This window comes from Sceloporus occidentalis, unplaced genomic scaffold, assembly GCF_023333645.1.
Source record: "Sceloporus occidentalis isolate IW3139 unplaced genomic scaffold, rSceOcc1.0.p SCAF_2, whole genome shotgun sequence".
In the NCBI taxonomy this organism is placed as follows: Eukaryota; Metazoa; Chordata; class Lepidosauria; order Squamata; family Phrynosomatidae; genus Sceloporus; species Sceloporus occidentalis.
This window is the reverse complement of record NW_028316982.1, coordinates 231,930,080-231,941,284: the sequence shown is the minus strand read 5'-3', so window position 1 is coordinate 231,941,284 and position 11,205 is coordinate 231,930,080. Positions and strand designations below refer to the sequence as shown.

Here is an 11,205-nt window from a genome sequence, read left to right as displayed (position 1 = left end):
ACAGGTTTTGTCAACTGAAGTATGCTTGTATTCAAATACAGACTGAAAAAGGAAGCCAATCTTGTTCAATGTTATCCAGCTCTCTGATGTGGGATTTGAACATGCCTTCTCAATACAAGACTTCACTTAATAGTGGTACCAGCATAAATTTCTACAATATCCTGATTGCCCATTTCTCTGAGGGTATATTCACATTGCAGAAATAAATCAGTTTTGACACTTTATTGCTATGACTCTATCCTACAGAATGCTAGGATTTGTAGTTTAGTGAGGCACCAGACTCACAGACCAGGCTGAATACTTCACCAAATAACAAATCCCAGTATTCCACAGGATGGAGTTAGTGTAGGTCAAACTGCATTGTTTCTGCAGCGTGACTGTAGGGAAGTGTCAAGGTGTACATACTATTACACAATGTCTTTAGAAAAATGGAAACAATACCAAAATCATCCAACACATTGAAGTTTCATAGTTGATCTTCCACATAGTAAAAAGGCACAAAACTCGGCTAGCTTTCAAAAATCCCAAGCTTCATCAGGCAAAGATGACTTGTGAATACAAAGAGATGGTCATTGTGAGCCTTCAAAGTCTTTTCTCAATTATGGCAACCTTATCACACCGTTTTCTGGGACTGAGTGTGTATGACACCCACGGTCACCCAGTGGGTTCCCAAGGCTGAGCGAGGAATCACAGCCCAATCTCCATAGTCCAAGTCCTAAACTCAAACCACTATACCATGAAAATAAGCCTAAATAAAGGTATCACTACCAGGCAGACTTTGGAGTGTTTTTCCCCCCAGTTCAACCACCCCTGCATTTGTATAGCTAAAGACATACAGGAATCTGGTAAGCACCTTTTGAGACTAAGTGGGGAAAATTCAAACATACTTTTTTGTGGTCGACAGTCCAATACAGTAATAATAATAATAATAATAATAATAATTTTTATTTATAGACCGCTATTCCACAATGATCATAGCGGTGTACAGTAAAATTGCAACACAATACAAAAAATTGCAAGGCCTCTCTCCCCCTCAAGATGGTGGTTGGAGGAGGGCTCTTTTTCTTAAGGCCAGGCCTCTCTCCCCCTCAAGATGGTGGTTGGAGGAGGGCTATGTAGAGTATGTATTCATCTGTAAGTTACTCAATAGTAGGCTTTTAAAAAATCTTGAGTATTTCAGCTTTGTATAATCAAACTGATGTTATGTAAAGTTGAAGGCTTTCATGGTCGGCATCCATAGTTTTTTGTGGGTCTTTCGGGCTATGTGGCCATGTTCTAGCAGAGTTTCTTTCTGACATTTCACCAGCATCTGTGGCTGGCATCTTCAGAGAATATACAGCCAATTTTTCCAGGCAAAGCATTCTCTGAAGATGCCAGCCACAGATGCCGGCAAAACGTCAGAAAGAAACTCTGCTAGAACATGGCCACATAGCCCAAAAGACCCACAAAAAACTGATGTTAGAAAATAACACTTAGTAATGTAACTCTGGCCCCAAAGAACATCAAGGAATAATTAAAATCCATATGGGGTAAGATTTACCAGGAGTTCAAGTCTAGAGTCACAAGCAGTGGCATACTTAGAATGGTTACAATTACAATGCAAAATGTTTTATCCACATCACATAGTATACATCAGCACCATAAACCACACTGCTTTTGTCCTATTAGCTACATAGTTCCAATACAGAAATTTCAGAATCACTTTCCCTAGAGAAAAACACTGTGACACTGTATTGAGTTGGTGTTAAGTCAGTCTCTACTTATAAAGAAGAGGGATGTATGTACCCAAATCTTCGAACATTGCTTTAAACACCACCTGAATAACAACTGTACATCCCAATTCACAAAAAAGGAGAACAAAAGACTGGAGCAACTATAGAATGATAGCATTAATTTCTCATGCAAGCAAAATTATGATCAAAGAATAGTGGAAGATAGTGATGTCTCATCTACAGGGTCACTATGACTCAGGATTGACTCAAGGGTGGTTAACAATTTCATCTGGAACAGACTAATAACTGTGATGGTTTAATAGTGGAATAGAATGCAATTTAGTTTCAAGATCTTAATATTACTATCTTGAAAGGTCTTCCAGTAAGGTTCCCCCAGACTGTTTTACCAAGAACTGTGGTCCAGAAATAACCTAGTTTGATACCACTTTAACTATTTGGCTCACTGCTAGGGGATCCTGGGAACTGTAGTTTATTGTAGCACCAGAGCTCTGAGGAGGCTAAATGTTTAACAAAACTACAGCTCCCAGAATTCTCTAGCATTTAGCCAGGGCAGTTAAAACAGTCTCAAACTGGATTATTTCTGAAGTGTGTTTTGGACCTGCTCTGCACAAGCTGTTCTTAGTTTTATCATATAAATTTTGCTGACTATTCTGTTACTATTACTATTTGACAACCGAACTGAACATTATTTCAAGACCCCCATAGAAGGAAAAAAGCCTATGCAAAACAATCAGGACTCATTAACGGCAAGTTAGTTCAGTCAAAAATTGATTTAATGTAACCAAATCAGCACAAGTTAGCGTTTTCCACCAACACGAGGAGCAGAAACTTTCACAGGCTTCACAATTTTTTGCTTTGGTGCAGCCTTTGTAGGTGCCTGTAAACAGAAAGATAATACAAATGAGGATGTGCTACTTAACCAGCCACACAGTAGCCACAGCAGTTGACATTCTGCATAGGCACAAGTGGAAAGATTACATCAATCACTACAACTTCCAGAACTGCAACATAACATAGTGGCTGAGGTACTCTCTTTGCATTTGCGTATGGGGACATCGCCAGTTGCTACTATAACCCCTCACCACAGGTACAGATAGGCAATGGGGGAGTTTTACAATAGGTCAAGGATGGCGGTGGTACCACAGTGGCACCTCTGCAACGAAAGACATACATTATACTGAGCCATGTCTGATTGAGGCCACTGTGTACTTGCACTCCTTAGTCTGAATGATAGCTTAAGAAACCTTATAACCTTTATGTTCTAGGATTATGGTAGTTCCTGTAGAGTGTGTTTCCTCAAATGTTAAATTGGGTTGGCTAGGAGAGGGAACAACAGTAGAACTAAGTGCTACCTTGTTTGTTGTTGTGTACCTTCAACTTTCCAACTTATGGCGACCCCAAGGAAAACCTATTGTGGCGTTTTCTTGACCAGATTTGTTCAGAGGTTTGCCAATGCCTTCCCCCGAGAGCATGTGACTTGCCCAAGGCACCCAGTGGATTTCATGACCAAGTATAGAATCAAACTGTGATCTCCAGAGTTGCTCAACACTCAAGCCACTACACTACACTGGCTCTAACCTTGGTTGTACTGCACTCAGCAACAACCTCAAGCCTTCTGAAATTCCAGATCAAGACAGTCGTGTGCATTCTTAATAAACTACGTGTATTGCTAAATTCATGAGAATTAGCAAAATGTAATAAATAAGCCCAGAAAATTAGTAGCTGGATGATGAAATTCACCTTAGGTGAATAATTCCAGCAGTTTACTCTACCTTCTGAGATCTATTAATAATAAAAATGAAATGACCTGTAAATATTAAACATCATCTTGGAGAAGCAGTTGGAAATGAATAAATGGAACTGTGCACATGACTTAGCAACCTAATGAAAATGCATATCTACACATGGAATTATTATGAAGCATACAGGAAAACTGCATTTAACTCCCAATTTGCTTATTTGCCCATTGGGTGCTTTTTCGTTTGAGAAAATGATCTAAAGTATTTCTAAATAATAATTTGAGTACAACAACTATATTCTGAATTTTTTAAAAAAATGGAGGAAAAGAAAAAGGACATACAACTTCTCATTCCTTAAATCAGTCGCTGAGGGAACATTACCTTTGTTGTGGAGGGTACAGTCTTCTTAGTTGCCTGTTTAGCCTTCTTTGCTTCCTTGGCAGCTCTGTAAATTACATTCACAGTGTTAAGTTTACTCATACAAGAGCCTGAAGTAGTAGACTGAGCAGAACACTCCAGACCATAGATAAAGCAATTCCATTTTGAATGTTCTAATAAAAGGAAAATACACACAAACTGGTAAAGTACTGAGATCAAAACTTCACCTGACTGATTTTCATTTTATCAGATTTTTTTTTCTAACATGGAAGTGACTAAAACTGTCCACCAGCAATCTAAAGAGTGTCTATATCACTTTCCCTCCTATGTGTGAAGCATCCTCATTTTCAACAGTTAAATTATTTTTATTTGTAGAATCTCATCCAAGTTACAATCAAAAATTATATTTTAATTGCAAGATTATACTACTTTTGACATGACAATCTGTTCATAATTTCAGGCAAAATTTTAGAAGCTGCAACCTTGCATTTTAAAAGTTCACAAATATAGTTGCCGTGGGAAACATTGTATTTCCCTCCTCTGCTCAGCTTTATAAACTCTAATTCCTCATTTAACTTAACACCTAATGACAACTTGTAAAGTAATGAACTTCTGAAACACTCGCAGTTCCTACAAACACAGGATTGTGGGAAACATTCCTGAATAAGTTTGGGGACTCTAAGTAGTTTAGGCAACTGTGTGTTGGTAACACTCCAAGTGCTGTGAAACCAGTGTGACACAGGCAGGTTATAAACCGCCGCCGCTGTTTGCTCCGTGAGGGAGCCGCTGCAGCCAAACCGTGCGGCTCCCTTACGGAGCAAAAAAGAAGCTCCAAAATGGAGCTTCTTTCCGCGGCGCAGCTATGACACCACGAGGCGCCGCTGGCGCACTCGCGACGTCATAGGCGCCGCTGGCGCACTCGCGACATCATAGGCGCCGCGACACGTCTGGATGCTATGGGTCCAAGATGTAAACATGGCGGCGGCCGTCTGGAACGGCCGCTGCCAAAAAATACGTAGTGACTACGTATTAGGGTTAGGGGGGTGCGGAAGCACCGCACCTCCCTAACCCTAATACGTAGTCACTACATATTTTCTGGCAGTCTGTAACCCGCCACAGTTAAGCTTCCACCTCCATTTCCAGGTGATATCAAGGATAGGATTCTAATGCTGGGGAAAGTAGAGGATCACAATAACCCAATTTACCAAGACTAGCCAAAAGTTTCAACAGTAGAAGTCAGCATGCCTTGTTTATGCTGAGCTAATAATCACAATACAAAGAGGAATCCATGCAATTCTTATAAACAAATGCAAACCACGGAAAATGCTTACCTAATGGCCTGCTCCCGTTGAGCTTTCCGCACCTCAGGCTTCTGATTTCTCTTGGCCATTATTTCAGCCAAAGAGGCTCCTGTGATTGCCCTATGGCCCTTGACAGCACGGCGTGTACGTTTCTTTTGTACCTCTTCCTGAAAAATGGAAAAAAGGAAGGTATTTATTTCATACTGCTTCAGAAAGTGGATGCAAAAAGTGCATTTTTCATAAGCCTCAAAGATTCTACTCATATTTTAAAGTATGTATTTGCCACCTTCTTTTTAAGTTAATAAAATAGATGGAAAAGTGCAACTACAGTTGGCCCTCCTTATCCACGGATTTTTTATTCAGATTCAAGCATCCACCACTTGAAAATATTCAGAAAAAAAGTATGAATTCCAAATAGCAAACATTGATTTTGCTATTTTATATAAGGGACACAATTTTGCTATGCCACAGTATTTAATGGCACTTGAGCATCCATGGATTTTGTTATCCACCAAACCCCATAAGATAACAAGGGCCCACTGTATCTGTAAAATATTTGCAGAGTCACCTTTGAAAACTACTGGTTTTAAATCTAGTAATCCAAACAACTACCTACCTTAAATCTATGGAAAAAAACCCAAAATAAATACCTCATCTCTTTTATCTAACCTCCCCCAAAGCTTTCTATAGTTAGTAAATGCAAACCTATCCCAACTAGGGAAAATGGTGGTACAAATCAGTTTCATATCCAACTGGGCCAATCCTATTCAGTTTCTCAATTTTATATTTTTGTCATTTCTTTTATTTGGTATTTTAAACCTCGCTACTTTCAGCATTACAACTAAAGCAAGATAAAACATGTCTTGCATGAATAAAATTTGGGAAAACTTTCAAGAGACAAACCTTATTGAACTGCTAGGATGCTAAATGGGCATTGCTATACCAACTAAGTATTACTTCAGTCAAAGTGAGAATGAATCACAGGGTGCTATGTATGGAATGGGCCAGATTTAAATCCCATCAGATGGATGCATAGGAGGTCAGACATCCTCTGAATGATTTACTGATCTATATTCTGCTTTTCCTCAAAATATGGGACTTAAAGCACATCACAGTTTAAAAGAATACAATTAAAACGACACAAAAATGAACTTTAAAATAAAATTAATATTTTGTAAAACAGTCTGACCTCGGTATCTAGGAAGCCAAGCATCCACAGCATGAAAATATTCCCAACCCACCCCCAAAATTCCAAAGCACAATTCTTGATTTTTTGTCATTTTATATAAGGAAAACAATTTTACTATGCCACTGTATATCATGGGACTTGAGCATCCATGGATTTTGCTATCCATGGGGGATCCTGGAACCAAACCCCAGCAGATACCAAGGGCCCACTGTAGTCAAACAATTCACTTCAGCTAAAAAACAAAATAAATTCAAAAATAAAAAGCTATTAAAAACAGTTCAGTTAAAATGATAAAACATTCCCTCTGTATCATGACTCTAAAGTCATGACACTAACTACAGTATATTTTAGAAGTTTGTTATTTTTCTCTGATTCTTTGGATGCAAGTGTAACCCACTAAACTGGGAAAAAGCCCCAATGAATTCATTTAGATTTATTTGAGTAGAAAACATATGTGATCATGCTGAAAAACACTTGTTCTGTGCTTTAAAAAAAAACCTAGCTACAAATGTGGGCATACAGACATATGTAAATATGGGCATACAGACAACAGACTTTCTTAAATGGTTTCCAAACCATATTCATGGTTCTCTCTTTTTATATGTGGTGCAAATAAAGTCTTTAATACCATCCAGATCAAAGCTGAAACAAGTTTTTGCTTAAATACAGAAGGGATTACGAAAGATTAAAAATACTACAGATGAACAGATTATGCTACATCAAACCCATGGTACCTGGAACATTGAATTAATACAATATAAAAAGTATTTAAAAAGTGAAAGCAAACATGTAGTTTGCAACTTTCTATGACAGAATCCCATAGTGAAGTCCTGAGAGTTTACACAGAGGTCACTCCCAATGAATTTAATGAAATTTATCTGTATGTTTGGCTTGAATTGCAGTGTAACCTATGATATTTTTTCAATTTCAGAGTATCAGCAAAGAAATCACAACTTATTTACCGACTGTCCTTTCTTGTGCTTCCGCCTGTATAGAACAGTCCAGTTGATCTGACGGGGGTTTCTCTTGGAGAGGAATGCAGACTCACATTTTGCATTCAAAAACTGAAAAACCTGGAATAACAGACATTCTTAAGTATTTTGTCTGCAAACAGATTTGTACTGTTTCTGTATAACATGCTTGTGGAGCTCTCAACATACAACAATATTAACCAGAAAGTTTATTAAAGCTTTTCAACAGTAGTGTGGCAGAAAGGTGAACTGTGAACAAAAGTCTATAGGGTAAATATCAACTTAGCAGAGTCCTAACTGACAAAAAAGAAATACATTACACAATGTTGATAAATTTTTTGCTATTTACAGTGGTACCCCGGGATACGAATGCGCCGCCTTACGAAATTTCCGGGTTACGAAAAAAATCCATTCAATTAAATAGTTCCGGGTTACGAAGGTTATTCCGGGTTACGAAGAAAATTTTTGGTGCTTTTCGGCGCGATTTCGCACAAAATCGCGGCTTTCGCTATTAGCGCCTATGGGCTTTTCGGCTAGCGAAAGTTTCCGGGTTACGAAAGCGGCGGCAGAACGAATTAATTTCGTAACCCGGGGTACCACTGTACACCCATTCTTAAAACAATTCATCAACAATGGGCTGGAACAGACTGGACGGTAAAGCTGGCTTCTGCACAAGTTGGGGTCACAGCGTTTATACGCCACATGCCTCTGGAGCAGCTTGAAGCCATCCTGAGGTTGCGACTGGGCCGCCCAGGACGGCTTTTTACCAGCCCAAATAGGAGTGGATATTTTCCACCTCTATTTGGGCCTGCTCCAAGACAGATTGGGGCTGCAGCACTGGGCTGGGCAGTGCTGGGGTGGCTCAATCCACCCTTTGCAGCATCCTGTTCCACCCCAATGGTAACATTCTTACAGAGTAATAAGAAGTCTGGGTTCCAAACTCTGATGCCAACTGTTGTGAATACGACAAATCCCACACCAATGGCCATGCTCACTCAGGTGCCTGTCAGAAGAAAACTACAAATTTTGGAATTCAAGCATGCAACACTAATTTAGCATGTTGTGTTTGCTAATTAATTAATTGTAAGTACATCAAATGTCATCTGGTCCAACTAAATGTTAACTCAGGAAATCACTTTCTATAACATCCTTAACAGATGATCACACAGACTTCAGTTTGCAAACTTCTGATAAAGAATCTAGTCTGTTTTACTAATGAACAGCTCCCACTACTATAAAGTTCCAAGTACTATCAAAATCATGTTCTCCTTTCCCATCACTTCTACAGGAGACAACTGACAATTGAAAAAGGCCACAGAACAAAATGAAACACAGAATGGCCTCCTCAAATGTAGTAGAACCTGATTACAATTAATAAAAAGAAACTAGCCCTACCCTTTTAAAAACAAAACAAAACACTATTATTATGCTTCGAGTACGCCTGCACATAAAAGGCACTTTTAGATCCCCTGTTATAATGTTTTCGGGCCATGGACCATAATTTTTAACAAGGGACCAGCAGAGTAAGCCAGGAAAAAAGCTGATAAAAATAAGATTAATCCAGCAGAACATCTCAAATGAGTTTAAGTGCTGATGATATAATGGTCAGCCAAGACAACATACAAATGGGTCCTTGAACAGCTAAAGCCTGAACTCTCTCTGGAAGTCATACTTTTGTCATACTCAATGGAGGCCGTCATGCTTTGGCTACATCATGAGAATGCATGAATCACTGGAAAAGACAACAGTGCTGGGAAAGGTAGAAGGCAGTAGAAAGAGAGGCACACCAGACAGACTCAATCAAGGAGACAATGGGCCTAAATCTGCAAGACCCAAGCAGATCAGTGGCACACAGGGGGTCTTGGACATGTCTCATCCACAGAGTCGCCATGAGTAGAGAAGTGAAGGAAGTCAACAAGAACAAAGACCAGGAAGAACCTGTGACACCAATGTCTCAGAGGCCCTAGGGAAATCATTTGCTATCAACCAACAGTGGGATAAAAAACTGCCAAAAAGTCATAATGCATGCTCTAGTCAAAAGCATGCTCTTTAGAACTGAGGGGGGCACAGACAACAGTTAGCAAGATTGATTATTGCCCCAGAATTTAGAAGGCACCGCTATCAATCTGTGTTGCTGATTTGCTCCGTATTAAATTCCCCAAAACGCAATGCTGGATGCTGACGTTTCATTGTATAGAATCTAAGAGGGTAACACTGTTATAGAAGTGAGAAAAACAGCAGCATGGCTCCCATCCAAACCTGATGGTCAACCAGTGAATAAACAGTTTAGAGCAGTGGTTCCCAAGGGCCCAAAACACTGCAAAAGTAATCCAGTTTGAGACTGCTTTAACTGCCCTGGCTCAATGCTAGGGAATTCTGGGAATTGTAGTTTTGTGAGACATTTAGCTTTCTCTGTCAGAGAGCTCTGGTGCCACAATAAACTACAATCCCCAGGTTTCCCTAACACTGAGCCTGGGCAGTTAAAATGGTCTGAAACTGGATTACTTCTGCCGTGTTCTGGGCCCCTGTCATCCATCCAGGTGTAGCCGCTGAACCTACACAGTTCGACCCATGCACTCAGCCATGGCAGTCAAAAGTGGTGTCAAACTAGATCCTTTCTACAATGTGGGTGCGTCCAAAGAGAAACTAGACATGCTCTTTGAAAAGCAAAGCTGTTAAGCATCCTTCCAGTCCGTGGCCATACAAAAGGCACTTTTACATCCTCTGTTAAGGCCTTTAAGTCAGCTTCCACAAGGCGTGAGGCTTTTACTATTACAAATAACCTTTGAGCTGCCCCTAAAAGCCTTTTCTTTCTCACGACTTTTCAATTTATGTATATTTTAAAGTATTTAAACGAGTGTGTATTTAAAGGGTTCTGTAGTGTCTGGGGTTGTGCTTTAACTGCTTTGTGTTTTGTGCCTTTCCTTTTGCACTTTAACATGTTGTGCCCCACCTCAAGCCTTGAGAGCGGGGAAGAAATAAAGCTTACTGCTGTCGTTACGACTACAGTCCTCCTTCCCTATGGGCAGCTCTGGCATCTGTGGATTTGATTAATACGTTCTCTCTAGGAATACCTGGGTCCTCCAGTGCAACTCTATGGCCAATTTCAACTAAAAGTTTCAATGAAAGACCCATGGATGCCGGCCAAGAAAGCCTTCGCCTCCCCCTTGCTACTATCACTGCTGTTGCTACTATTGCTACCGCTATGATTATGTTTCCCAGGGGACCAGGAAGAACCCGTGACCCCAAGGCCTCAGGCCCTCCCTGCTCCACTCTCACCTTGCCATCCGTCCTGGCGTAGCGGCGCCCATGGCCCGGGTAAATCTTGTACCCGCTGAAGCTGCACAGCTCGACCCTGCAGGCGAAAAAGACAGAGCGGCAAAGGATAAGCGAGGGGCCCGGCGCCGAAGGCCTCCCTTCTCCCGCCCCCCCAGGCCCTCGCACCGGAGGATGGCGACGGATTAAAACCGGGCCTCGGCTCTTACTTCATGATGGCGGCCGCAGCTCCCTCGCAGACAACTCCGGCGGCGAAGAGGAAGGGAGGATCATGGGAAACCGCCTTCTATACTCGCGCGGGGCACGACGGGAAACAGCCGCTGCCCCGGTGCATGATGGGAAGTGGCCAGCTTTCTAAGTCCTTCACCTCAGTTTATTTTACCCCGGTGCATGATGGGAAGGTGGTCCTCTAAGTCCCTCAACTCAGTTTATTAACGACGGAATGCAGCCCTTGCCCCGGTGCATGATGGGAGGTGCTCCACTATCTCAGCTCCTCGCCTCAGTATGATGGGAGGTGGCCCGCTTTCTCAGTCCCTCACCCCGGTGCATGATGGGAAGTGGTCCTCTTTCTAAGTCTACCCCGATGCATGATGGGAGGTGGCCCGCTTTCTGAGTCCC

General features: G+C 41.1%; 1 protein-coding gene across 1 annotated transcript; it reads right to left on the bottom strand.

Moving 5' to 3' along the window:
• Window positions 1–2,488: 2,488 nt before the first annotated feature.
• RPL24 (ribosomal protein L24) lies at window positions 2,489–10,899 on the bottom strand. The gene is made up of 6 exons (XM_089512367.1): window positions 10,797–10,899; window positions 10,591–10,666; window positions 7,303–7,413; window positions 5,182–5,318; window positions 3,854–3,917; window positions 2,489–2,610 (listed from the first exon to the last, which is right to left on the bottom strand). The coding sequence occupies exons 1-6, from the start codon at window positions 10,799–10,801 to the stop codon at window positions 2,530–2,532; spliced, it is 474 nt and encodes a 157-aa protein (XP_089368493.1). The 5' UTR covers window positions 10,802–10,899; the 3' UTR covers window positions 2,489–2,529.
• Window positions 10,900–11,205: the final 306 nt, after the last annotated feature.